At 42.5% G+C, this 27,940-nt stretch overlaps 1 protein-coding gene and 1 pseudogene across 4 annotated transcripts in view; both read left to right on the forward strand.

The window, feature by feature from the left end:
* The first annotated feature begins 4,486 nt into the window (after nucleotides 1-4,486).
* SMARCA2 (SWI/SNF related, matrix associated, actin dependent regulator of chromatin, subfamily a, member 2) overlaps nucleotides 4,487-27,940 on the forward strand; it is a 117,533-nt gene continuing 94,079 nt past the window's right edge. Inside the window, exons 1-4 of one of the 4 annotated variants that reach the window (XM_062019527.1) lie at nucleotides 4,487-4,624; nucleotides 4,752-4,919; nucleotides 14,481-14,741; nucleotides 26,532-26,655. In XM_062019527.1, the coding sequence (XP_061875511.1) occupies nucleotides 14,517-14,741; nucleotides 26,532-26,655 (349 nt within the window). In that variant the 5' untranslated portion in view covers nucleotides 4,487-4,624; nucleotides 4,752-4,919; nucleotides 14,481-14,516. Of the gene's footprint in view, nucleotides 4,625-4,751; nucleotides 4,920-6,005; nucleotides 6,307-6,616; nucleotides 6,875-14,480; nucleotides 14,742-26,531; nucleotides 26,656-27,940 lie in introns of those variants that run through there. The other 3 variants (XM_062019523.1, XM_062019524.1, XM_062019525.1) reach the window with 3 other exon arrangements.
* LOC133628988 (U2 spliceosomal RNA) lies at nucleotides 16,417-16,567 on the forward strand (annotated as a pseudogene).

Genomic DNA, 27,940 nt, shown 5'->3' on the forward strand with positions numbered 1-27,940 from the left:
AAAAAAAAAAATCTCTACAAACTGCGGTAAAAGTTAGAGTTATATTTTTCTCTACAGTATTTTGGGTTTTGTTCCTGGTCGCCAGGACAAGGATATCCTCTCTTTCATGCTATGAAGTATGAGAGAAAATGCTTACTTAGGAAGGATGTAAGTCATGTTAATAGCAGTTAAAAAATTTAGGCCATGTTCAGCCTTATTTTTATCCTATAATGTTAAACATGTTTATATTCAGTCACAACCAAGTCCGTACTTCAAGAAGCAGAGACAGAATCTGCAAGTGTTTCTCAAATTTTGTATAAATGGTGAGCAGCATCTTATTTAAAGCAATATTTCTCATAAAGTTTAATTTCACCTTGTCACTACAAATAACAGTGGCATAAATGGCATTTATGAAGAACCAAACTGGAAGAAAGCATAATGCAAATGAAAATAACAGGGAACTAAAAAAGAAAAAAGCAGTGAAGTGAAAAGTTAAATACTCATGAACAAAAAGACAGGAATACAACTCCAAAATTGGACTAGAGGAAAGAAATGTGCATGGGGAAAAGACCAAGCTATGGCAAATTCCACTACTCTGAGGATCCAGGTTTTTGTGATCATGTCTTTGTGACCACCATGCTTGATATACAGAACAGTCATATAATTTTCTTGGTACATAACTGTGACTTATCCAGAACTCAAGTGCAAGTCACATCTCTGTAAGGCTCCAGCGTTCATTGCCTACATAGTTTTCCTTCCTAACCCACCATCATCATGCAAACTAGAAATGATCTGCCATTGTTTGCGTAGTAACCTGGCTTGAGTGTTATCAGAAGAAAACATGGTCCTCTACATTTGTTTTTAACTTTGACTACATTTAATCACTGTAGCCTTCATAATAACATTTTTTTTTCCCAATTTAGTATCATCACAACCTCTGTTACTTATAGGATCAACATTTTTCAGTGGTAGTTTTCCTCTTGTAGTTTTCCTTCCCCCACTACCCTGCAATAAGCACAATTCTAATACTAGGAACATTAAAGTAAGCAAATCATCATAGATCTTACTTTCTGTTTCTTGTATTCAAAGATAAACATGGAGACTATTTACAGATGAGTGAATTCACATTTGCAGAAGGAACACTTTTAACCACAAGAACAGCAAAAGAGATTCTCTGACAACTACTTGCACAAGTTCAGTTTCTGGGTTCACCCCACTGAGCAAAAGTTGTTTGACCAGTTCTAGCAGGTGGTTTTAACAGACCAGAAAGGGCCAAACAAGGAAACAGATTATCTTAGCAAAGCATACAAAAAGATAACTGCCTGCCAGCACCCAGGAATGAATGCTTTATAGATGAGGATGCCTCAGAGTCTTAGAGAAATCCATTCTGGTCATGGTTCTATTCAATATTCTTTGAAATTGCTTCAGTGATGAGTTTCTTTATAAAATCCACAGCTCATGCAAACCTAGTGGGATTTGGTGAGCACCTTGGAAGAGACGATTAGAACTAAAAATTATGTTGAGAAATTGCAGAGAAGCTCAGAAGCCATTAACATAAAATTCAATGAAAACTAGTGTAAGGTGATACTCTTGCAAAAATGCAAAACTGAGACCACCAGATTAGTAATCAAAATGGCCGTCTGAAAAAACAAGGAGAGAAAGATCAAAACCACAGTGTGCTTCTCTTTGCCTTTAAAATATGACATCAAACCAAACTCTGGAATTTTATGGACTACAAAATCACTAGGAACACTAACCTACCATCATTGTAAGTCAACCCACCTTTTTTATACATAAGACTTCCTTCTGGAATGCACTTAAAAATGCCCTTTAGGCAAAAGATGTAATTATTGCCCTCTATATATCCTTGAGAAGATCTCAGATGAGTATTATCACAGAATCATAAGGGTTGAAAGGGACCTTGAGAGATCATCTAGTACAACCTCACTGCCACAGCAAGACCTGCTAGAGTAGGTCACACTGGAGCTCATTCATGTGGGTTTTGCATGTCCCCAGAGAAGACTTCAACATCACACTCACAAACATACCTAGAGAGTTTAGAGCAAATTAAGCTACTTTGAAAGAGGCTCTGTGTTTTATACCTATAGAGACAGATGAACACATTAAGTAGAGAAAAAAAAAAAAAGCTAAGAGGAAAAGTGCAGAAGTATCAAGCACATTCATGAAAGTTGTATTAGAACCAAAACTTTGTTTAAAATTAAAAAGTAATTACATTCTTCCAAAATAGAAGGAAAATAATTACTCTAATCATTACTTTGCAGCCAATCACATGAGGCTGAGATGCCTAAGTTCAGTGGACACACATACACTCATATTGTGGATCAACACATGAGCAGGTAAAAAGCATCCTCCCCTCTAGGATTCCCTTACTTAGGTATTTGTATCCTTCAGGAAAAGTACTGTCCCAAATGTATAATGGGCATGAGAAGACTTTTGCGGGCAGTATCAACAAAACAGATACATTCCAGGATTTTTTTAATCTCAGTGTTTTCCCTCATCATCAGAGGGTTTGCCTTCACTGCTTAAGACACACAAAAAAGCTTTCTTTTTCTATGTTAGTTACCCAAGACACATGAACTATCTTGGTGCAAAACACATTTCCATATTTCTGCAGCAAACTCATGGCAAAATTTTCCAAGAATATTAACTATATTATTTTATCTCTAGGAGACTCGGTTGCAACTCATAGTTTAAGACAAAAGCTAAACCCAAAATTATGTAAAATTTTTGATCCATGAGTAATTTATAATGATACTGGCTATTTTGGATACACAAATTTGTTATGTTTCCATTTCTTGAATTTAATTCCCAAAGAAATTTTTTTTACAGACGATTAACTGAAAATATTGCCTTTTAATATCTATTTATTTACTGGCTATTCTTAACACATTTATCTTTCAGCATTTTGTTAGTCACTTTACATATCAAACGAGGTCAAGCTAACCATTAACACCTTGGAAATCTACAGAAACAGTAGGAATTACCACTGTATAGCCAGAGTAATAACTTGATTACTACTCCTATTCAACCAACAAGAAAGGCCCCAAGCTAAACACTATGTAAACAGTAGCTGTCACTTAATGCACACTTAATGCATTTGGTGCCCTCAATATCGCCCCAGGTCCTTATCTACTCCTACTGGACACAGTAGAGGAACTACATTTTAACACTGAGCATCTCCAGTAGTAGCTACCGATTTTAATGCTGAAGTCTCTTTTTACTCTGTAGCACAAAGTGAAATCCACAGTAAGAGTTACACTAGCTTCAGAATGGCAAATACCGCCTATATGATGAGATAAAATGGTAACTACCTATAACACCATGTATGGTTAGTTTAAAAAAACACCTCTTCCGACCGGCAGGCCCACTATTTTAACGATGTACCAAGTTGTTTGTTCCGTAAACAGGTACAGCGTCTGCAAATGAAGTCGACGGTTCTGCAGCATTTGGCTGCAAATCAGGTAAACGACTGCAGCACAGACAAAACCCCACAGCACCAGCACGACAAGCAGTGTAATTGCAAACCAACTGTTGAAAAGCTAAAAGGATGGAAGCAAGCAATATGAGAACAAGCATAGTTGCACTATTTACCCTGTCTCTAAAAAAAAAAAAAAACCCAAGAGATCCACCTCCGCTCTTCACACCTTATTATACCTGGTGACTACTTCAACAGCCGCTGTGACAAGCAGCGCCCAAGTCTTCCGAACGGGCGCGGGGTACACAACTCCCGCCAGCCCGGCTGTGCCCTCTGAGCCGCCGGGAGCAGCAGCCCGCCTGACAGGCCTTCAGCTGGAATGTTCTCAGAATGTCCTCTCCCCGACGACGGCACCCTCTGCCATCGGAGATGGGGGTAAGTTTCGGGATGAATGACAACGCCCTTCTGTGTTTTTTTGTTATCTGTTTGCTTTTTTTAAAGGCAGGAGACACCTACAACCCCTGCTCCAACCCGGCAACGACCAGGTACAGGAGACCCCATCGCCCGTCAGGCTGGCTCTTCCCCGACCCGCCACCAGCCCCGTCGGCGGCAGGCTTGCCCCGCCAGGATGGAGCAGCAGCAAGGCGGAGTTCCAGCACTTTCTTCACCTCTCCCCAGACTACTCCGGGGAGCACCGCCGCCTCTTCACAGGCTGCCTCTCCCGTCCCCCTCTATCCTCGGCACACACGAGCCGCTAAAGGCGGAGAGGGCGCGCTGTGTGCCCGGCCGCTGCGCTGCAGGCAGACGAGCGAGACCGCGGGCACGGGCTCGCGCGCGCGCGCACCCTCACACGACACTCCCCAACCGCCGCGCTCCCGCACACCTCCTCTCTTCCCTCCCCTGCCTCTCAGGTGAGCGACGACAGCCCGCTCCAATAGAACCGTCCGCTCCGCGCAGGGGGGCGGGCACTCCCTCCCCGGCGGGCCAATGAGAATGCCGCTTCCTGAGCGGCGGCGTCGGTGAGGAGAGGCGGTGGGAGGGGGCCGGAGGAGGGGCAGGAGGAGGGGCAGGAGTTTAGGAAGAGGAGGGAATGGCTGTCATCAATGAAGTCATGTTCATAATCTAGTTCCTCGCTCCGGTTCCGGGCTCGGTTGACTCACCGAGGGGGAGAGGAGCGACATCCAACACGGTGCTCCTCGAGGGCGGAAGGTAAATATCACTTACAACTCGGTCCGCCCCCCTCTCCCCGTCCCTGGTACAGCGGTGCCTGCGCCGTCCTTTATTGTTGGTGATCGCGCCGGCACGCACCGTGGCCACCTTCCCTCCCCTTCCCCAGGCACGTCCCCGCCGGCCCTGGGCGCCGACCTGCCGACTGATTCCTCATCCCACCTTCCCTGGTGCCCGGCCCTCCCAAATATTTATGTCCTCCGGTGGGTGGAGAGAAGAAAGTTTTGTTCCGGTATTTCTGGAATAATTACGATGCAAATGTCCAGAGTGGGAGAAGGTGAGGGGGAAAAAAAAATCCCTCAGGCGTCGCTAGTGTCTGCCTTGTGAGTCAGCGGCACCCGCGGGAGGGACGAGGGAGCGGCGGGGCTCCGTGCCCGCGCGTCTGGAGCAGCTGTGCCGTGCCGTGCCGTGCCGTGCCGTGCTGTGCGACTGGCGGCTTTCCCCGGCGCGGCCGGCGAGCTAGCGCTGCAACCACAACCCTTTCGTGGCACTCCTTGGTGTCGTCGCCCTGCGAACGTGTCGCAGGCTCCCAGCGACGCAGCCGGGACAGAAATAGATCCGGGGGAGGTACAGCCACCCCCTTCCCGCTGCAGCTCGGTGGGCTGGGGCTGCAGGGGGGGCTGCGTTTCGGCGGCCGCCTAGAGTCGGGGAGTGAAGTTCATGGTGTCCGGAGGCCGTAGAATGCGTTGCAGTGGGGTTGTTTCTCTCTTGTGGCACAAGCTCGCATAGACCCAGCGAAGGAAAGGGAAGTGGGGGGGAGGCATGAGGAGGGAGAAAGAGAACGGTGTGTGGAGAACGGTCTTGCCTATGAGAGTAGCGGCGTTAACTCGGCAGAGCCAGGGAGGCCATGATCCAGATAATCTCCTCGCCTGCCTGTCACAAACGCTACACACACCGCGGAAGGGGGAGGAGGTGGGGGCTGGGACTTGGCCCGACAGGCTGCGGCTCCTGTTGCTTTTCAGTCTATGTTTTTAACTCTGCAGTCGCTCCTGCTGTAAAGGTGTCGCGATTTACTTCTCAAAATAGCTTGACTCATACCTCCCCCCGCGCCTCGTCTTCCCTGCAGAAATCACCCCCGTCTCGCCTTTCCACCCCGGCCTTGCAGCAGTCGGCGAAGTGGAGTAGCACAAAACATGCGCTTGCAATTTTGTAATCGCCTTCCAAGCAAAAAGCCTTTTATTTCCGGTGTGCGCGGAAATTTCTTGGTTTCTTTTGATAGTAGCGGGCGGGAGCGGGAATGCACACCTAGGCAGGCGCACACACAGGTAAACGCGGCTCGCCTGCCCCGCCGGGAGACGGCGGTCGGCGCCCGGAAAAGTTCTCTCCCCTGTAGGAGGCGGGGACAGGCAGAGGGTCGCTGCTGCAGCTGGCTCCTGGGCGGGGCGGGAGGGCAGCGGAGCCCGTCCCCGAGCCTCCGCGGGGGAGAGAGAGGCGGTGGTAAGCGCCGGTAGCGGCGGGGGTGGCCTTTCCCGTCCGGCCGCCTGTTAGAGCGGCGGTGGCGGCAGCGGATCAGGAAGTCGCCACCGCACACAGGCGCACAGACATGTTTGGTCGGCGTGACATGGTGGCGGAGGGAAGAAGCGACGAGGAGAAAGGCCCAGCCCAGCCCTGAGGCATGCCCCAGCAGCTGTCCCGCCTGCCGCCGTCCAACTCTAGCCGTCGAGGTACAAGGCCCTCCGCGGCCCGCCGTCGGGAACAGCATAGCCATTGCTTCGGGGAGGGAAAGGAGACAGCAGGACTGCGTCTGCAGGGAGGGACGTTTTAGAACCTGTCGTCCGTGGTGAAAACTTTCCAGAAAGGCCGGAGAGCCAGAATAGGGCCCTACTGGTTCTGCGCGCGCGGCCCGGAACCTTTGCGCGGCGGGGAGGGGCGGCGGCGGGCGGCACGGCGGAGAGGCCTACGCGCCGCCCGGCAGGGCCGGCGGACCCGCGGGGCGCTGCCGAGGCAGAGCGGTGCCGAGGCGGGGCGGGCGGCCCGCGGCTGAGCCGGTGCCGGGGCTCCTGGGCGTGCGCCCGGCTCTGCCGCCGCGCCAACGCCTGCTGCCGTGTCTCCCCCCACCCCCCGTCCCCATTTCTTTATGTCCATGGTGCGAGAAGAAATGGAGTGTTTTATTTTCTTTCCTCTCCTCACTCCCTGAGCTTATGACGCTGGAACAGCGAACTGCACACGGCTGGAAAAGTTACAGGTCTTCTAAACTCGAGATGAAGTTACAGTTAATTGATTGTTGTTTTGGTTGGTATTTTGCTCTTGTTTTGTTTTTTTCCCTGAGTGTGCATAATATGAAGTGATGAGTGTGATTAAGTGTCTGCGTGACTACATAGGTCGCTCCGAAGTTGGTTTTCCTCGGAGTCTGCTGCGTGTGTTTGATACTCAGACATTCCAGACTTTACGTTAACACTGTTTTGTTTTGTTTTTTTTTTAAAGTTATCTCTTGATTAATGTTTTAGATAGGTAAGTAAACAATCAACTGAAGAATTGAAGCTATAACGCTTTTTTTTTTTTTTACTTTTCCCGTTTTGAATATTGTGCATACTTTCGGTAAAAAACAAAAAACAAAAGGATATGGCATCTATGACACGGGGTTGTTACTCCTGCATTCTTTTTCGGTGTGATTTAGATTTCTTCAGTGTTACTGGGTTTTAACCACGGTCCCTAAGACTGAGACAATAAACATTGTACCGGGATTTAATTGCTGTAGTAGTATACCACTTACATGATAAGGGTGGGGCAGTGTCATCTGTGTAAGTTAGTATTGTTGTGCAAATAAAGGCACACTTTCTCTTTGGGAACTTAATTGCCCTATTACTGTCTCTGACTTACTTTCTTTTGTCCTTGTGTTGTTCTAAGAAAACAAAGCAGTGTACCAGGATAGCATTGGAGGCAGATACAGATCAGTAATAGAAAGCCAAAAGATTGTATGAACAGTGTGCATTTAAAAATAAAGTGCATCATACAGCATATGTGGACTTGACAGAGGTGAAGGTAAAGCTTCATTAAATACAATGTTTCTCTAGTGATTTATGTGTCAGCTTTAGGACTGTTACTTCTGTTTCATAGAACATGCTCCAGAAAAGTGTTCAAAGCAGTCTTAGATATTTTGTTGTTTCTGAAGTGGTCTGTGAGCATTTCTTGTCAAGTTTGAAAACCGCTTTCACCAACACCTGAAGCTTGAAAATTGCCAAAAAGTGCTTTAGCTAACATTTTTGTACTAAAGATATTCTTGTCAAAGGTCTACATTAAACTAACATCTGCAGATGTATTTTCTCATTTTCTTTTTGACTTTTGAAGTTGTGGTCAGAAAGTGCACAGTAGCAGCTTTAAAAAAATGTCTGTGCTTTTACCTCTAATTTTATGGTCCTGTTCAGTAATATTGCTGTGAATTAGTGATCCTTTGAATGAGGAAATTTTTGCAAATCACTCATTAAAATTACTTATATTTTCTGTGTTTTCTTCTGCAGTAGAAGTTCTGTATGTTTGAAGACCGTTTTCTGGACCTCCACCCTTTTTTCAACTTTATCTGTTTAGTTTTTTATTTCATCCTCTAGTAGAGTAGTAAACAAAGGGTTAGAACATTGTCATGAAAACATCACCAGAGAAAAGCTTTTATGCCTTATTTGCAAGATGAAATGAGAAAGGATGAATAAGGGGAAGAAGTTAGGCTTACCTAAACACAGTTTTGTAGCTTACAAATAAAGCAGAATAAGACGACTAATACTGAAAATTGTTTTGTGTGTTTCTGACACACATAAAGTCATTGCTTCTTTGGTGTAAACATTTTTGCATGTAATTGGTATTTAAAACTATCTTCTCTTTTCTTCCTCCTCTTCTTCCTCGTTTAAGTATAAAGATAAGACCTGTCAATTACTGATGACTAGTTAATTTCCTTCTGCCTACTTCTCATTGTGGCTTTTATTTTTCAGAATCTAATACGAAAATGATGTTCAGTAATTGTGATTAATACCTATAGTATAGGTAATGATGTGGAAACTTAATCTGTAACCAGTCAATGCTTTCATGAGTCAGTTTTCTATGCCTGGAAAGTACAGTGGAATCTAGATCTTTAGCAAACGTGGACTTGATCCTGGGCATTGTCTTCTGTGACTATGGCGATAAAAATTAAACTTCTGTTTGCAGCTATCTGCCCTCTTCCTGAAGTTTATTGGCTTCCTCAGTGAAGCCATCCTAAAGGATCATGTAGCCCCCTCACTGAAAATTTTGGCAGCAGAGCTTAGCCTAACTTATCTGATCTCTGACTTGTGATGATGCCTTTGGACTCTCAACCCTCAACTATTAGCCAGTCATTACTTGGTGCTGAATTTAGTTTTTTTAAGGGGATAGTTTGTAAGTTAGAGTCACTGAGAAGTTGCTTTATGGAAAAGTGAAACGTCTACACAGAAAGAATAAGAATTTCTACAAGAATATTTTTAAGTGGTTGAAGGTGAGGAGTATTAGGACTGTCATCCTAAACTAAACCGTCTCTTCATGTGAAAAGGCATCTTAAGCTACATAACTCTACAATGAAGTTTCTGGTGTAAGAACAACATCCATTCTGTTATCTCTGCGGGGGTACATGCAGTCAGTCTTTGGTAGGCAGCTAGGCAATCTGCTATAGCAGTGTCTAGAGGTTTTTGTCTCTGGCCCAAGTGTCTGCAAAAGCAAATAAGATGCAATATTTCTGATTCTGTGGTTTGTAGTTTAAACTACAAATTCTCTTCCAGCAGGTTGTGAAGTTACATACATGAGAATGCAGAAGCAGAATCTCTCAGCTGTTAGTGTGTTTGGTTTCTCTTATGTGAAATAAGTAACACTAGTTTATGTTAGATGAAGATTTGGCTCTTCTCCTTAGTGATTTTTTTGGTTCTTTCTTGTAAACTTGTTCATTGATTGAGTCATTGTTTGATGAAATGACAGTAGTTAAATCTTGATAAATGTTAATGCAGAATGTCCCATATGAAACACTGATTTGCTTCTAAGTATTGTTTAATTATGATGAGCTGCTGTCATTATTAATGACTTCAACTTTTAACGTCTTTGATTTGTTATTGTTATACTACAAATGACACTGTCGGTATCATCGTTTTCTATGGTAGCATAAGATAGGTAACTGCTTCAGCTTCAGGTAGTTCAGTTGCATGATATTTCTTTGCAAAGCCATGTATGAATCATAACTCTACTGGAGATGTGTGAGGAGAAGTAGACTGTACCTGTTTTTCTGTGAAGGCAAAGTTAGTCTGCTTTGCATTGTGTATGCGGCTGTTGCATGGGTCCATATTTCCTTTTTTGTCAGATCTAAGTGGTGCAGTTTCTTTACTTTCCGCTACCTATCCACTGCCTATCCAAGACAGAGGATCTGGCAAAAACTTCCTGACTGAAGTTCAATTTAGACTGACTCAGTCCTGGAAAGGCAGTTCTATTGCATGATGTAGGGGAACAGTTAGAAGAATTACAAATACCTACTGCTCCATCTGTTCTTATACCTGATGTTTGCCTTGTGTCAAAGCAGTCTATAACATTTGGTGTCCAGTTGATCTCAAATTCCAAAGTAATATGGCTGTTTTGTTTTAGTTTCAGATCTAGTAATATTGCATACTTTCTTAATGTGAAGAAAATCCGTGCTTTGATTGCCTTTGGGTTTGCACCAGGGTTATACCAAAATATGCGTAACTTGCTTGGATGCTGCAGGTTCTGAAACATTGAGCCGATGGAGACCCTATTGTACAAGGAATTAGCTACATCTGCAAGACTGTCTAGGTGCATATAAAGTGATAGTATCAAAACATTTATCCTTAGGGAATATTTCCTTATTTGCAGCTAGCTAAGGTTACCTTGACTGTGATAGATTTTTTTTGTTTGGTTGGTTTTTTGTTTGTTTTTCCTCTGTCTTAACTCTAATGTATCCGGCAGAGGTGAAGAAATTCTCTGAGACCTCAGCAAGAACTGCATGGTTCACCGCTATGAATTCAATCTCCACTAGTTCCATTTGGAGCTCAAAAGGTAGTTCCATTTGCTCACAAAAGAGGTTAGGTGATGTTGATGTAAATACACCTGACAAATGATAAGGGATTAAAGTTCAAGAAGCAATATGTCTTACTTGAGTTCATGTGAATAACATTACTCTTGTAAGGATTTTGAGGAAATTTTATGATTAGACACTTGAGAAATAATCAGACACTATGTAATGCATTTGAGAGTCAATGCTGGCAGCCTTACCAGTTGGGACAATGAGATGGAAGTTCTTTTTTATTTTTCCATTTTATTCAAGTCCTTACGGTCTGTTAGAAGCATTTACTGAGCCAGTCCACCACCCCCTTCTTCCCCTTTGCTTTGTAATTCAACAAGCACTACTTATTAAAAAGCAGTCCAAACAAATAGGTCAACACTGGCATTGACAGGGAGTTGGCTTCATTTTGCTTATTTCGTTATAGGCACTAGACTTTATCCAAACTAGTACCAATGTTTTCTGGAAGGAGCCTGGCTACTGTTGCACTTGTTTCTTCTCTGTTGATTTTTGCTTTGACTTTAATGAGACTTTTATAAAGGCCTAGAGGAATTAGGTATCACGCTCTTTTGGAATGTTAAGGACAGCAGGATGCCAATTTCTGTGTGTCTTTTCATACAATCTCAGTAAATATAAATTATTTTAGAAGCATGTTAAATCATAAGCCTTCTAGCAGTTTTGTTCTGTGATCGTTAGTTGAGACAGCCGTGTACAAAGTGTTCTGATTTAGGGCAGTGACTGTATTTTTTAGTTGTGGATTACTATTGCTGGAGAAAATTGCTTTGTCTCTTTATGTCCATGAATATCTTTGAACAGGCACTGTTACTTGCATTCAGGTAGTATTTTCTAGTATATTATGTTCCCCTGAACAAGAGCTTTTTTTTTGATAGACGTATGTTTTTTTGATATACAGAAATATCTGAACAAAAATCCATTTCAGACAATTCACAATTATTTAATATTGGGTGTGTTTATCCACTCTTATAATGAAGGGACTTGAACTACTGTTAAGGGATGCAACATTCACCTCTGGTAGTTATTGTTTTTTTGAGGTTGGGCACTTGCTATAAAATTAAAGAGAATTTTAAGTTTTCCAAATTTTCATCCAGAAATGGTGGTGTAACTAGTGGAGTTGAGACTGGAGGCAGTTAATTTTTATGAGAACTGTAAGCTGAATTTGAAATAGAGGTAAATGGGAGGGGAGCTGTTGATACCTGTTTTAATACATAGATATAGTTAGAGGTCTTTTGAGAAGCAGGATAGTTTGAGATGTGTACTGATAGTAATTTTTTTAATTTTGTTGTGGTTTTGTATAAATTTTTTTGATATGGTGATGGTGCCTTGTTAAATGAACTGAGTTTTGCTTATAATATGCAGAGAGAGTTAGCTGTGAGAGTGTCACTCATATTTTCCAATTTAATGATTGACTTGTACAAAAACTGTTGTGTGGAAACATCCATTGTTCTTCATACAGCCAAACCGCAGGCATCTTATAGCATACCTCGTCATGGTGTGTGCAGTTGTGACATTTGATAGCTTCTATGGTAGTGTCATAGGATTTAGAGGACTAGTTAGTGACTGTGTAGTATTTTGTTTTGAACAGAGAAGCTTTGTAGGCATCTCACTGTTTTGCCTTGCAAGGAAATCACATCCCAGGGTAGCTTATTTCAGGTTAGGATTTTCTATTTTAAATGAGTTAAGAATTGTTCTAGTATTTTTTTATTTTAATCAGAGGAGAGTAGTAATTAAAGCATAACAAAATGGAATTTCTAAACAAAAGCTATTGAGCCAGTTTTGATCCTGACAGAGCAATGGAGGGTAAATAAGTGGCCATGATGTAGCAGCATTGTATCCTCTCTGTGAGTTCTGTTAAGACTCTTCCTTGTAAAAGGAGAAAGATATCAGTTCTGTAAGCTTTGAGTTTCCTGATTGCTAGCAGCAAGCACCACTTTTTTTCCTGCCATATCCTGTAGATGGGCCTCCTTTTGTACTTTGTGAGGGTACTTTAGGTTTTTTTTGAGTGTCTATCTCTTATTTTGAATGCAAGCCAGGGTGTCTTCAGTGTTACAGTGTGGTTTTATATACCCAGCATCATAACAGGGTTACACTCACTCATGTTAAAAGGTAATCACTGCTAACTATGGGTAGTGATAAACCCAGATGTGGAAGGCCCAACACTCTTCTGTGTTAAATTCTGTAAGGAGAGAGGCTGGGACTGGTAGGTCTTGTAACGTAGCATTATGTTGTAAATATTTTTTAATCTTCTGAATTACAATGAAAAAGTGAAAAGCATTCTATCTGCTTTATTATTGTGGGACACAAAGTCATGGTCAGGTAATCTTCCTATAAAACTGAACCCAAAGTAAATAAAGGGAACAAGCTAAGCCCATCTAATGGTCCACTGCTGCTGAAAGTGATTGTCCTACTGGCTTCCTTCTGCTGGAATTCTTCTGAGAATTTTGTCTGATATCTGTCCTTTCAGAAAATCAGTTCAGTAACCTGAATCGCAAAGAGGTTTGGTGTCTGTGTTTTTAGTGTTTGGTTTTGGGGTTTTTTTGTTGTTGTTTTTTGATGGAATTTTTTTTGTTTTATAGGATTACTTTTCTGCTGGCTCAACTAAATTCACTGTGTGATCAAATGTATGAAAAGGGTGCTGTTGGGAGTGGGAGAAATGAAGAAGTATGATTGATCTTCTTGGCAGCAACTGACCACCAATTTTGTAAAAATATGTCAGTTGTGTCACTGTGTTACAGTACTCTGGCAACAGCAAACAAAAACTTCTCAATATTAGACATTGAGAAAAGTTCTCAGAAAACTGAAGACTGTTTAAGCCTGTAGCCTGCATCAATTTGTTGTACTAAGAACATGGGTGTAAAAATGTAGTAACAGCTGTCTTTCCAGCCTGTCATTTGTTCTTGGGGCACTTACTAAGCCACTTGAGCTTCACTCTTCTGGTTTATAACATCAGCAGAACCCCTCAAGTGAATCACAACTATTCAATCTAAAGAAACTATCTTTTCTGTTTTCTATTTCATTTGATACTGTGGTTGCATCTAGAGATAACCAGACAGGTCCACTAATATGTAACTTTGAAAAACAAATCAGAAAATAATCTTTAATCCTTTTAATACTTGTTCTGCCATGATTTTTTGAAGTACACATTTCAGTGCACTTAACATCTGTTTAGGGAGAGATTTTTGAACACATACATGTCAGAGAGGTGCCCAGCCATCGCCTGCCTCAAGTTGTGCCAGGGGAGGTTGAGGCTGGACATTAGGAGGAATTTCTTTACTGACAGGGTTGTCAGGCATTGAAACGGGCTGTCTAGGGAGCTGGTGGAGTCACTGTCCCTGAAGGGTGTTTAAGAGACAGGTGGATATTGCACTTAAGGAAATGGTCTAGTGGTTGATAGGGCTGGGACAAAGGCTGGACTTGATGATCTTAAAGGTCTCTTCTAGCTGAAATAATTCTATGATTCCATGATTCTATGCCTTTAGTAGTACTAACCCTACATGTAGCTTGAACCCACGTGATACATCTGTTGATAGCAAGTCAGTTGAAGTGTGGTAGATGTTTCTTATAGTGTACCAGTTGCTTTGTCCTCTGAGTAACATATAAACATCCAGAAACTGGCTGAACTGTTAGGGTCCTTATCCTTCTAGTGGGCTTTCAGAAGGATAGTAAAACTAATGTGCAATGTTAAGTATCATTTAAGCATTTTCTGCTGATTACACCTTCCGTGTGTGTGTGTGTAATGATTGCCAGTAGATTTCATTACATTTTTTTCAGTGCCCTTGATGATACATAGAAATTCTGGTTTTGTTTTGTTTTTATTATTAGAACTATTCTGCTAATTGAAAAGGAGACAGAAAATAGATGTCCACGCCTGCAGACCCCGGCGCCATGCCTCATCCTGGTCCTTCTCCTGGACCAGGACCTTCACCTGGACCGATTCTAGGACCTAGCCCAGGACCAGGGCCATCTCCTGGCTCAGTTCACAGCATGATGGGGCCAAGTCCTGGTCCACCCAGTGTTCCACATCCAATGCCAACAATGGGTCCTACTGATTATCCACAGGAAGGCATGCACCAAATGCATAAGGTAATAGTTTATTACAAGTGAACCTTTTTTTCACTAAGTTCTATCCACTGATTAAAAAAACTATATATACTACATTTAGACCTGCATAACTGCTATTACACTTTATGTATCACCTCCAAAACTGCAGCTGTACTCCTGGGTCTGCCTTTATTACTAAAGATGATTAAACACATTTTCCATGTTCTTAATAGGCTCCTTCAAACTACAGAGTTACTAGTTTTCAAATCTTCGTCAGCTGTACTTTCTCTAAGATATTGCTAGAAAAAAAATTGAATTAGAGTGTTAAAACCTTATAGTAGACCATTCTAACCACTTGGTTTTTTCTTTCCTTTTTTTTTTTTTGTGTATTCTTGTCTATTTGGACATATCTTGTGTTTTTCTGGGTTGTTTCCAAGTTATTCTATAAAGGCTCCATCTTCAGAAGGAATTTATAACTGTAGTGTAGAAGATGTGAATAATTGGACCACAGTGGTTGTTGTCATACTCCTAAAATTACATGTGTGCTTAGACTCATTAATGCCTTTTTCTTTGAGGAAATGTTTACTTGTGGGGAATTTCCTTTGTGAGAACAGTCTATGTATTGTTGTTTTTACTGGGTTGTGTACCAGAGATTTAGAGCTTAGGATAATTTTGATTTCACTGTTGTTCTGCTCTCAGAAATATGCAGTAACAGCTTAGAGAGTCAAGATACTGAAAACATTTTTGTAACTATTGTTGAATCCACTTTAAATTGTTGCACGTTAAAAAAAATACAATAAAATATTTGTTTTAAAGTATTATAAACTTATTTTAATTTTCCTCATGAATTGGCAATGTCAAGTTGCCATTCCCACATTTGGATCAATTTCATTAGTTAAAACAGTGTCCAGTAAGTAGGGACCTGACACTGTAGTGTTCTGCATGAAGAACTATATCAATGAAATTTGTAATAGCACAAAGACAGATGAAGTGAAAAAGGCCAGGGTCCAGCTGCCAGTTTGTAATTACTGTTGTAATTTCTGAGAGCTCAGTACATTCAGTAACTAAAATATTTGCTTTCAAGTCTTGAAACAGGTAATTTAGCTGTTAGCTAGATTAGGCACTTGCAATTTGCATTTTCTTGTTTGTGGGATCAGTTGCAGCCCCATCTAGTGAATGCCCTAAGCTTCACAGACAACCAGGGATTTTTTACATCCTTCAGTCCTCTTATTTCTGTCTTTAAGGAGTTCTGTACCTGCAGAAAAAGAGAGCAGCACCAAGAATTTTCCATTAAAATGGTTGAATGCTTGATACATTATGTTTTTAAATGCTGGATCCTGTTTTGTTGTGTATGTTTTCAGGCATTTAATGCTATGATACCATAAGAGACAAAACAACAAGTGTCATCTGACAAAGTTCTTTTAGAGACTTTAGGAGCTTCTCAGAAGTTCTCTGAGCTGGAGTAGAAATTCACACATTAAGGTAGCATGGAAATGTTTTGAAAAATGCACCATGAATGTGAGATGACCAGGCAGCATAGTTACAGAAAAAAAATTCTCTTTTCTGTACCTTGATTCTAATAATGGAAAAAAGACCGTAACTTCATAAACCTTTATTTTGGTAGCAACAGCCTTACTGTCCGATAGGTTGCCATTCCCAAGTTCCAGCATACTTTTGTGTGTATGTGATAAAGCTAGAAAATGAATCTGTATAACTCATCGCTTCTCAGCCTTTTGGCTAAGATCAGGTGTAGTATCTGATATGTCCTCGATGAGAGGACTTTATATTAAATGGATTTTTGGGCTTGGAAGTTAGACCTGTAGCTTGCTCCCTCCACTAAATATTGCAGAGACATGGTGGGACAGCTCACATGACTGGAATGTGGTCATGGACGGCTGTGTCCTTTTTAGGAAAGAAAGGCCAGCAAGGCAAGGTGGTGGAGTTGCTCTTTATGTGAAAGAGCAGCTGGAATGTACTGAATTCTGTCCAAGTGAGGATGAGGGGCAAGTTGAGAGATTGTGAGTTAGAATTAAGGGGCAGGCTGGCATGTGTGTAACACTGTTGTGGCTCTCCATTACAAGCCACCTGATCAGGATGAGGAGGTTGCTGAGGCCTTCTACAGGCAGCTGGGAGCAGCCTCAAAATCACAGGCCCTAGTTCTCATGGGGGATTTCAACTACCCAGATATCTGCTGAAACACCTACACAGCTAGCCACTTACAGTCCGGGAAGTTCCTTCAGTGCATTGGTGGGAAATTCTTAAAGCAAATGGTGAATGAGTCAACTAGGAGAGGAGCACTACCGGATCTTGTACTCACGAACAAGCAGGGTCTGATTGAAGTGGTGGAGGTTGGGGGCAGCCTTGACTGCAGTGACCACGAAATGGTGGAGTTCAGGATCTTGTGTGGTAGGAACAGAATACCAAGCAGGATCACAAGCCTGGACTTTAGCAGGGCTAACTTTGGCCTTTGCAAGCAATTGCTAGGGAACAGCTTGTGGGACAGGGTACTAGAAGGTAAAGAGGCGCAGGATGGTCGGTCTGTATTGAAAGATCACTTTTTCCAGGCTCAAGCACCCCAGTGTGTAGGAATTCAAGAAAAGAAGTTAGGAGACCTGTATGGTTAAACAAGGAACTGTTGGGCAAAATCAAATGGAAGAAGGATGTCTGTATAGACCATGGAAGGAAAAGATGCCACTTGGGATGAATGTAAGGCTGTTGTCAAAGGCTGTAGGGAGGCAACTAGGAAAGCTAAAGCCATGTTGGAGTTGTGCCTTGCAAGGGAGGTCAAGGACGGCAAGAAGGGCTTCTTCATATACATTGCAGATAAAACTAACACTAGAGGCAATGTAGGCCCAGTGTTAAATGGGGTGGGTGCCCTGGTGACAGAGGATACAGAGAAGGCAGAGTTAGTGAATGGCTTCTTGCCTCTGTCTACACTGCTGGAGACTGTCCTCAGGAGCCCCAGACTCCAGAGGAAGTCAGGTTAAAGGAGGAGTTTTGTTTGGTTGATGACAGCTGGGTTAAGGATCAGTTGAGTAATCTGGATGTACATAAATCCATGGGTCCTAATGGGATGCATCCACGGGTGCTGAGGGAGCTGGCAGAAGTCACTGCTTGACCCACTCTGCATCATCTTTACTAAGTCGTGGAGAACAGGAGAGGTGCCTGAGGACTGGAGGAAGCAAATGTCCCTCCAGTCTTCAAAAAGGACAAGAAGGAGAAGCCGGGTGACTACAGAGCAGTCAGCCTCACCTGCTTCCCTGGAAAGGTGTTGGAACAATTTATCCTGGGGGGTGTTGCCTCCAGACATTTAAAGGATAAGAGGGTCATTAGGAGCAGTCAACATGGCTTTACCAAGGCAAGTCATGTTTGACAAACCTGATATCCTTTTATAAAGACGTAACCTGGTGCATAAATGGTGGGAGTGCAGTGGATGTGGTTTATCTGGGTTTCAGTAAAGCATTTGACACCATCTCCCACAGCATCCTCACAGCCAAACTGAGAAAGTGTGGGCTGGATGATCAGGTTGTGAGGTGGATTGTGAACTGGTTGAAGGGAAGAAGGCAGAGAGTAGTGATCAATTGGACAGGGTCTAGTTGGAGGCCTGTATCTAGTGGGGTCCCTCAGGGGTTGGTGCTGGGACCAGGATTAACAACCTTGCTGAGGGAACAGAGGGCACTGTCAGCAAGTTTGCTGATGGTACTAAACTGGGGGGATTGATTGACATACCAGCAGGCTGTGCTGCCATTCAACAAGACCTGGACAGGCTGGAAGGCTGGTCAGAGAGAAATCTAATGAAATTCACCAAGGGCAAGCATAGAGTCATGCATCTGGGAAAGAATAACCCCAGTCAGTTGCAATCGGACAAGGACTCATGAGAGATGTGCTGCCTGTCAGGAACCCAGATCTGACACATGGCTGAGAGTATGCCATGTCTTGTCAAGAAGGTGAGCTGCTATCATTTGTTCCTCTTTGGTATGGATATGAAAAATGTAACAAGTCACAATGTGACTAAAATCAGGGAGGACTATAAAACCCTGGTGGAGCAAGTGAGGGGCAGTGGGACCTAGGTTATCTTTTCCTTCACCTTGCCTGTCAGACAAAGGGGACAGACAGAAATAGAGAAATGACACGAGTTAATTCGTGGTAAAGAAGTTTGTGCTGACAAGAAAATTTTGTTTTTATGCCAGCAGGACATTCTTTGAAGACTATAATGTGACAGGGTGGGATAGAATACACCTGTCTTGCAGGTGAACTGTAATCTTTGGGAATATGCTGACCAACTTGGTTAAGAGGGTTACCTTTCTTGGTTTCCTACCTGCTGAAATTCTCTGGTCATGAGCTTGGAAAAAGTGATCCTTGAATATAGTCTGACTACCTTGATACTTCTAGTACCCTGTCCCATGGCATGTCCCCTAGCAATTGCTTGCAAAGGCCAAAGTTGGCCCTGCTAAAGTCCAGACTTGTGATCCTGCTTGTTATTCTATTCCTACCACACAAGATCCTGAACTCCACCATCTTGTGGTCGCATCAGCCATGGCTGCCCTCAACCTTTACTACTTCAACTAGATCCTGCATGTTCATGAATATAAGATCCAGTAGAGCTCCTCTCCTAGTTGACATGTCCACCATTTGCATCAAGAAGTTACCATGGATGCACTGCAGGAACCTCCTCAATTGTAAGTGGCTAGCTGTGTAGGCCTTCCAGCAGATGTCTAGGGAAGTTAATCTTGTATCTTGGATTATCTGAATCATAGAATCATAGAATGGTAGGGGTTTGAAGGGATCTTTAGAGATCATCTAGTCCAATCCTCCTGCAGAATCAGGTTCACCTAGATCAGGTCACTTAGGAACATCCAAGCCCAAGATCATTGTGTCCCAATGTGCAAGAAAGGAGAAAAAGGAGGTAGGAGGCCTCCATGGATGAGGAAGGATCTGCTGGGACAACTCAGGCAGAAAGCAGCCATCTGTGAGAGGTGGAAACAGGGGCTGGCTTCTTGGGAAGAGTATAGGAACGTTGCCAGGGCATGCAGGGGTGCAACTAGGAAGGATAGAGCCCTTCTAAAATTAAATTTAGCCAGGGAACTTAAGGACAGTAATAAGATATTTTTTTAAGTACTTCAGCAGCAGAAGGATGATGAGGGGGAATGTGGGCCCACTGCTAAATACTGAGGGTGCCCTGGTGAACAAGGATGTAGAGAAGGCTGACGTACTGAATGCCTTCTTTGCTTCAGCCTTTACAGCCAAGGCTGACCCTTGGGAAGCCCAGTCCAGCAAGGATAACAGGATGGCCAGGACAGCAGAGGACTTGCCCTAGGTGGAAGAAGAAGAGGTTAAAGACTTCTTTGCCTAGCTTAATGCTCCTAAATCAATGGGTCCTGATGGGATGCATCTGAGAGTGCTGAGGGAATAGGCTGATGTGATTGCTAAGCTGCTCTCCATCATTTTTGAACAATTATGGAGGACAGGCGAGGTGCCTGAGGACTGGAGAAAGGCCAATGTCACGCAAGTCTTCAAAAAGGGCAGGAAGGATGACCCAGGAAACTACAGTCTGGTCAGCCTCGCCTCCATCCCTGGAAAGGTGATGGAACAACTCATCCTGAATGTCATCACTGAACATATGAAGGAAAAAATGGTTATCAGGGAGAGTCAACATGGCTTCACCAAGGGGAAATCCTGTTTGACCAACCTGATAGCCTTCTATGAGGGCATAACCAGCTGGCTAGATGAGGGGAGGGCAACAGATATCATCTACCTTGACTTCAGCAAGGCCTTTGACACTGTCTCCCATAACATTGTCATCAGAAAGCTCAGGCAGTGTGGCTTGGATGAATGGACAGTGAGGTGGATCGCGAGCTGGCTGAATGACAGAGCCCAGAGGGTGCTGATCAATCGCACAGAATCGAGTTGGAGGCCTGTGGCCAGTGGAGTTCCACAGGGATGGGTTCTGGGGCCAGTCTTGTTCAACATCTTCATCAATGACCTGGATGAGGGAACAGAGTGTACCCTCAGCAAGTTGGCTGATGACACCAAACTGGGAGGACTGGCTGATTCTCCAGAAGGCTGTGCTGCCATTCAGCGGCATCTCGACTGGCTTGAGAGTTGGGCAGAGAGGAACCTCATGAGGTTCAACAAGGCCAAGTTCAGAGTCCTGCACCTGGGAAGGAACAACCCCATGCACCAGTACAGGTTGGAGGTCGAGCTGCTGAAGAGCAGCTCTGCAGAGAGAGACCTGGGAGTCCTGACTGATAAAAAACTAACCATGAGCCAGCAATGTGCCCTCGTGGCCAAGAAGGCCAATGACATCCTGGGATGCATCAAGAAGAGTGTGGCCAGCAGGTCAAGGGAGGTTCTTCTCCCTTTCTACTCTGCCCTGATGAGGCCTCATCTGGAGTCCTGTGTCCAGTTCTGGGCTCCTCAGCTCAAGAGGGACAGGGAAGTGCTGGCGAGAGTCCAGCGCAGGGCCACCAAGATGATCAGGGGACTAGAAAATCTTTCGTATGAGGAAAGACTGTGGAAACTGGGGCTGTTTAGTCTGGAGAAGAGGAGATTGAGGAGTGATCTTATTAACATTTATAAATATCTAAATGGTGGATGTCAGGAGATTGAGGCATCCCTTTTTTCTATTGTAGCTAGCAATAGGACAAGGGGTAATGGGATGAAACGGGAACACAAAAAGTTCCACTTAAACATAAGAAAAAACTGTTTCACTGTGAGGATGAGGGAGCAGTGGCACAGGCTGCCCAGAGGGGTTGTGGAGTCTCCTTCCTTGGAGGTCTTCAAGACCCGCCTAGACATGTTCCTATGTGACTTGATGTAGGTGAACCTGCTTCTGCAGGGATGTTGGACTAGATGATCCCTAAAGGTCCCTTCCAACCCCTGCCATTCTAGGATTCTGTGATTCTATTTAACAGATATGTTCCCTATGTTATTTTTCTTGTATATGTTTACATTAATAAAAAGAGAAGAAAGTATTATTATTATTGAAAAACCAGTAGAGACCTCACGTAAAATGATGTTTTAGTCATAAGAGATTGAGAGATTGGTTGTCTAAGTCCCTACTGGAGGGACAACCACAGTCTGATTGTCCATCATTAATGCATGCAGTTATGCTGTACAGTTAATATGGCAACACATTGTTATTTGATAAATACAAATGTTTGTTTGTATACAGGTTGCATGGTCTAGAAGAAATCTAGTTTGCCTACTTCTACTCCAAAAGTTTGTCTAGTACAACTCTAGAAGAAATTTACGCAGTCTCTGATTTCGAGGACGGTGTTTTGTTTGTTTGCTTATTTGTCACATTTTTTTTTTTTTTAAGAACAACGAAGGAAATAGAAAAAGGGACAGTTCTATAAGCTGACAGTTTACCTGAAAGTAGTTAACTGTGATTCAGTGCAGCCTGTGAGAAGCCCTTAGTTGCTAAATTCAAAGTGAAAGCAATGTAGGCAAAATGTTACTTATGTATTAGACACTATGTGAAGTCTGTCAGTCTGCTGAGTGTTTAGGTGTGGGCTTGCATGTATTTGAAGCTTACCCCTCGTTCTAGTTTCTGGAAGCACTGTTTATGTATCTGGATTGCTCTGTGCTGTTCTTACCTACAGGGACCAATGAAAATAGTAATGTGTGCCCAAAGTTGACTGTCTTAATTTCTGTATCACTTCTGTCCTGTCATACTAAAAGACTGAAAAAAATATACTTCACTGTGGTAGTAGTGTTTTATTGGTAGTATGGGTTAAATTTCTCTTGCCAGAATGTAATTTTGGAAGATACCTTAAATAACTTATACAGGACAGAAGAATTTATTTAAATTGAATTGTATGTAAGGTCCTTTCTGTAATTTTTAACCTGTTACCTGGATTTAAAGTTATCATCTAGCTTTGTAACTACACAGTGGTTCAAAGAAGGTATGAGAAGTAACAATTTTTCTGTTCTTGTAGTCCTCCGCTGAATTGCATCCCCTATTTTACAGGGTTTTTCCATGGACAGTGGAGGTGCTTTTAGAGCAAAAACATTTTTTGAAATACAAGTCTCTTTGCATAAATTGTCCTGTGATCATTAAAACCAATATTAACTTCCAAGAACTTTATGCCATCTTCATTTTTTGCAGCTTTGCTAGTCAAAAAGTGCTAATGAGTTCTCTTTCCTAATATGTTTCTAATTAATTTTACTTTTGGTTTTGTCGTAGAGTCGTTACAGTTGGAAAAGAGTTTAGCTAATTGAGTCTGAGCACTAGCCAATCCCATCACTAAATTAAACCATATCCCTCAGCACCTCATCTATGCATATTTTGAATATCTGTAGGGATGTTGACTCCACTACCTCCTTGGGCAGCCTGTTCCAATGCTTAATAACTCTCTTGGTAAAAAAGTTCTTCCTAATCTCCAATCTGAACCTTCCTTGGTGAAATTTGAGACCTTTTCCTTGTGTCCTGACATTCATTACTGGAGAGAAGAGATGAACCCCCACCTCACTACAACTCCCTTTCAGCCTCTTCTCTAAGGCTAAACATCCCCAGCTCACTCAGCTGCTTCTCATCAGACATTCTCCAGACCCTTCATTAGCTTCATTGCCCAACTCTGGACACACTCCAGCATCTCAGTGTCCTTGTAGTGAGTGACCCAAAACTGAAACACAGTATTTGAGGTATAGGCTCACCAGAACTGAGTACAAGGTGACAACCACTTCCCTGCCATTTTTGGGCACACTCTTTCCGATAAAAGCCAGGATGCCATTGGCTTTGTTGGCCAGCTGGGCGCACTGCTGGCTCATGTTCAAGTGGCTCTTGATTAACACCCCCAGTTTCTTTTCCCCTGGCAACTTTTCAGCCACACATCCCGAAGCCTGTAGCATTGCATGAGATTGTTTTGGCCCAAGTGCAGGATCCAGCACTTGGCATTGTTAGATCTCACACCGTTGTCCTCAGCCCAGTGATCCAGCCTGTCCATGTCCTTCTGAAGAGCCTTCTTGCCCTCCAGCAGGTCTATGCTCTTGCCTGTCTTGGTGTAATCAGCAAACTGACTGAGGGTTCACTCAATCCCCTCATCCAGATCATTGGTGAACATGTTAAACAGAACTGTCTCCAGTACTGAGCCCTGGGGAACAGCATTGGTGACCGGCCAACAACTGGATTTAACTCCATTCCCCACCACTCTATGGACCTGGCCATCCGGACAGTTTTCCACCCATCTCAGAGTACGTCCATCCAAGCCATGGGCAGCCAGTTTCTCCAGGAGGATGCTGTGGGAGACTGTGTCAAAGACCTTACTAAAGTCCAGAAAGACCATGTCCACAGCCTTTCCCTCATCCAGTAAATGAGTCATCTTGTCATAGGAGATCAGATTGGTCAAACAGGACCTGCCCTTCATAAAGCCACGTTGGCTGGGCCTGAACACGTGATGGTCCTGTATGTGCCTCACAATGACACTGAGGTCAGGCTGACAGGCCTGTAGTTCCCAAGATCCTGCTTCCAGCCCTTCTTGTAGATGGGTGTCACATTTGCCATCCTCCAGTCCACTGAGATCTCCCTGGTGAGCCAAGACTGCATACTTTCTGCAAAAACACAGAAGCTATTCTGCCTTCCATTAGACTTAAAGCATTTCAGTTTGCTGCAGGTTTTATTTTTTATTTTAAAAAGTACTTACCTTACAAAAAACTGTTATTCTGATCCTTTCTTTCCATAGAAGCATTCCTACATTTGATGTTTTATTGTATGGTCATGTTCTTTATGTTCCTGTTTGATTTTTAAGAGTTTTATTTTGAAACCCCGTGTATTTGTTTTCCTGTTTACTGCTACTCTTTGTTAATGCCAGCTCCTTCCTCCACATTCTATGTGCTCGTACTTCTGATGCCGTGGGAATGCATGCTATGTCTCATCTTAGTCCTCTCAGAGCTGACTGCATTCACAGAGGTTTGACGATGCATTTACTAGTTCAGTGACACCCACCCCTGCAGTCACACCACAGATATGCACAGCTAGAGTCCTCTGTTCTGGAAATCAGACTCAATTCCCTGCACAGTCTTCTCCTCCTCTTGGTGGCCCTAAAGGTTTAGTCCTTGACACATACCATGAGAAAATAGGAACAAAATTTGCTTTACAGGTGTTTCAATTTGCGTAGTATTCAGTATCTGTGGGCAGAATGTTTGCTGAGTATACCCTTCCCCATTGGTTACCTTTGTAAACAGGGGCAAAGGGAGAAGGAGGGATTTTCATGCCTCAGAAAAGGGCATTGGGATTTACTTAGCACAGTGGAACTATATTTAATGTGTTGGCTATCTGTCTTTATATTCCTACTCCATATCCCAAATTCTTGTAATGAAAAATAGCTTCTTGATGCAGATCACTTTCTGATAAGAATTCCTTTCGCAGATGTGTTTATACTGTCATGATAACTAAATAACTTGCTAAAACATAAAAAAGCATTTTACTTTTCTATAAGTTTTCTCCTTTTTACCCGAAGTTTCTGATAAGGCAAAATGATTCTGAAATTCTTAAAAAATGCTAATAGAAAAAGAATCCAACCCCCGTGTTTAAAGATCAATCAAATCTGATTATTGCAAGAAGTAGAAAACTTGTGTGAAGGGTTTACATGTTAAAATTTAGAATTGTTTTTTCCTTGTAGTAAGATTGACCTATGTTTAGATCTGCTCAAATTGGTTCATGTGCAACCAATTGCTTCAAAAAAAGAAATGTGACAGTGTCCTCTGTGACTCATAAATTCCTGCACATTTTTTGTTAACTGCCTGGTTAACTTACTCCACTGGAGTAAGTTTTCTTAACTCTTTCTAAAAGGAATTCTCAATAATTAGGTGTGAATTTTGATAGAACAGTCTGCAGGGTTTCCATTCACACTAGGGTTTGCAAGAATAGCATTTAGTGTGCATGCGTGCATGTGTTACAGAGAGGGACAGAGCTGCATATTTCCAGAGAGAGAATATACGTAAGTGATGCCAGCCTCTTCCTTCTTAATACAAAGCCTAGCAGAGCTTTAAGTTAGAAGTTAGTGAGCATAATATCTTCTCGAGTGCAAGAATAACATTGTATCCTTATGTAAAATTTTTAGTTTTCTTAAGACAGGTTCATTCTGATGTTCGTTCTCCTGTTTTCACATTTAGAGTCCTTCAGTTTCTATTATTAAGCCTTTTCCAATGCCCCTGCACGCCTTCAGCATGTTTTTCTGACTCTAAGCTGTATTCTGTTCGCTTTCCGAAGAAGGCACTTGACAGCATTCAGCATTTCAAGTACCATGGGAACTGTAGTTTTTGAGAAGTGAATGAGGTGATAGAAACTGTAGGGAGCACAAGTATTTGAGTAGAACTATGTCTTCACTTCTATGACATCCTGTCCTTGTTTTTGCCTGCAAGGAAGAGGTTACCTCCTGTGATGACACCTTTGGTTTTGAAGAGTAACTGGTAACGGCATTCCAGTAGAGCAGTGACTGAAAGGGCAAAGTTTAGGCTAAAAATAACTTGAGCCAAGCCACAGGCTGTACTTTCTTAAGCTGGTTTGGGTTTACACTGCTTTGTAATATGAGGCCAGTATGGTTTGTGTGTTTGTATGTGGACACTTTGCCTCCTGGGCATTGCCAAATTGTTCATAAAGAGGGAAAAAAGGCTAAAAAGGAAGCAGAGGGAACAAACAGACTCATGGTGATCTGTCCTTCACTGAATGTCTGATTCCAGGGGTAAAAGATCCCACTGTATTTATTTTGAATGACTGCTAAGAGAAGTTGGTAGTCTATGCATTTGTTTAAATTTTGGTTTAAAGTACTTTGGATTTTTATGGTGGATTTATCTACTATGTCTGTATAAATACCTATTTTGTTTTTACAGTCTATTGATGGCTTGCACGAAAAAGGAATGGTTGAAGATGTTCACTGTGGCTCCATGAAGAGTATGCGACCTCCTCACCCTGGAATGGGCCCACCTCAGAGTCCAATGGACCAGCATAGCCAAGGTTTATATGTGTTGAGCATGCTGTATGATTTTGAGGCCTCTTTGTTCCATGTAGTTCCATGGACTTTCTAATTACTCTATTTCAGCTTTGTTTGGAAAAGCTGAACTGATACCACAGGGCAAGGTGAATAACTCCCCTTGTTTTTTGGAGTTTCCATCAGTCATGTGTTTGGGAAAAAGCTAAGATTCAAGTCTGTGGTTGGGACAAATAATTGGACCAAGTCTATTACAATTTTCAGTTCACATCTTTAAAAGAGCCCCACCTCACAATTGTAAATGTAAACACATTAGAATATAATTTATTTTAATCCTGTGGTGAAGGAATGATGGTTCAGAAAAACCCAAACAAGCCTGGAGAAACTTTTCTTTAGTGTCTATAATGTAGGGTCAAAGGATGATTATTTTTTTCCAAAATTTTATATGCTAGAAAAAAGAAACTCTTTTTAACACATTGCTACATGCCTTCTTTGTGTACTTCAGTTTGCAGCATAAGAGGACATGCATTCTTTAGGCAGCTCAGTATATTGAATATTGGTAACACCTCCTAGTGTAAATGAATTCAGAGGATGAGGCTTTGCATATTGTGTATATTACAGCAACACTGGAAGAATCATTATTGAAATTAAGATCCTGATTTAAAATATTCTGTACAAATCTATTAAGAGATGGTCCCTGTTAGATGTATTTACGTGTTTATCACATAGGGTAAGAGAAATGCTTGCAGAAGAAGACAGGTAGAAATCAGCAAAATTACTCAACCTGATCTGCTTTGAGAATTTTCAGTGGTCTATGACTGAAACGCTTTTGTCAAGTGAATCACTGTCTGGGACCTTGAATGTTAGAAAGTACTGTTTTTCCGTTCCACTTTTCAAAATCAAACAAGTTGAACAGAGCTGACTTTGCAGGGACACATTCTCTACCAGTTAAAACTTGCACTGCTTTTAATAATGCAAGCATGATCATCTGAGAACAAAATTTTACCTAACTTTGTGTTCAGAAACAGTCTGTTACTTATAATGAACTTATTCCTTAAAATGCAGATGAAGATAGGTCAAATTCAAAAATGTACTCAAAACACAAGAACATAAGTTGAAAATGCTTTCTATACAAGTAACTCTGAGTTGTTTTAATCTTTCCTCTGCTGGCTGAGATCAGACTTCTAGATGTGTTGCTCTGCAAAAAGATGATGATGTTTGGCAGAAGCTGTGGCAGACTAAAGGTTATAGATCTCTGCTCTCTTTTTGGTGTATGTTGTCAGGTATTGCAATAGTAAACAGAAATAAATG

The sequence above is a fragment of the Colius striatus genome, chromosome Z (genome assembly GCF_028858725.1).
Source record: "Colius striatus isolate bColStr4 chromosome Z, bColStr4.1.hap1, whole genome shotgun sequence".
In the NCBI taxonomy this organism is placed as follows: domain Eukaryota; kingdom Metazoa; phylum Chordata; class Aves; order Coliiformes; family Coliidae; genus Colius; species Colius striatus.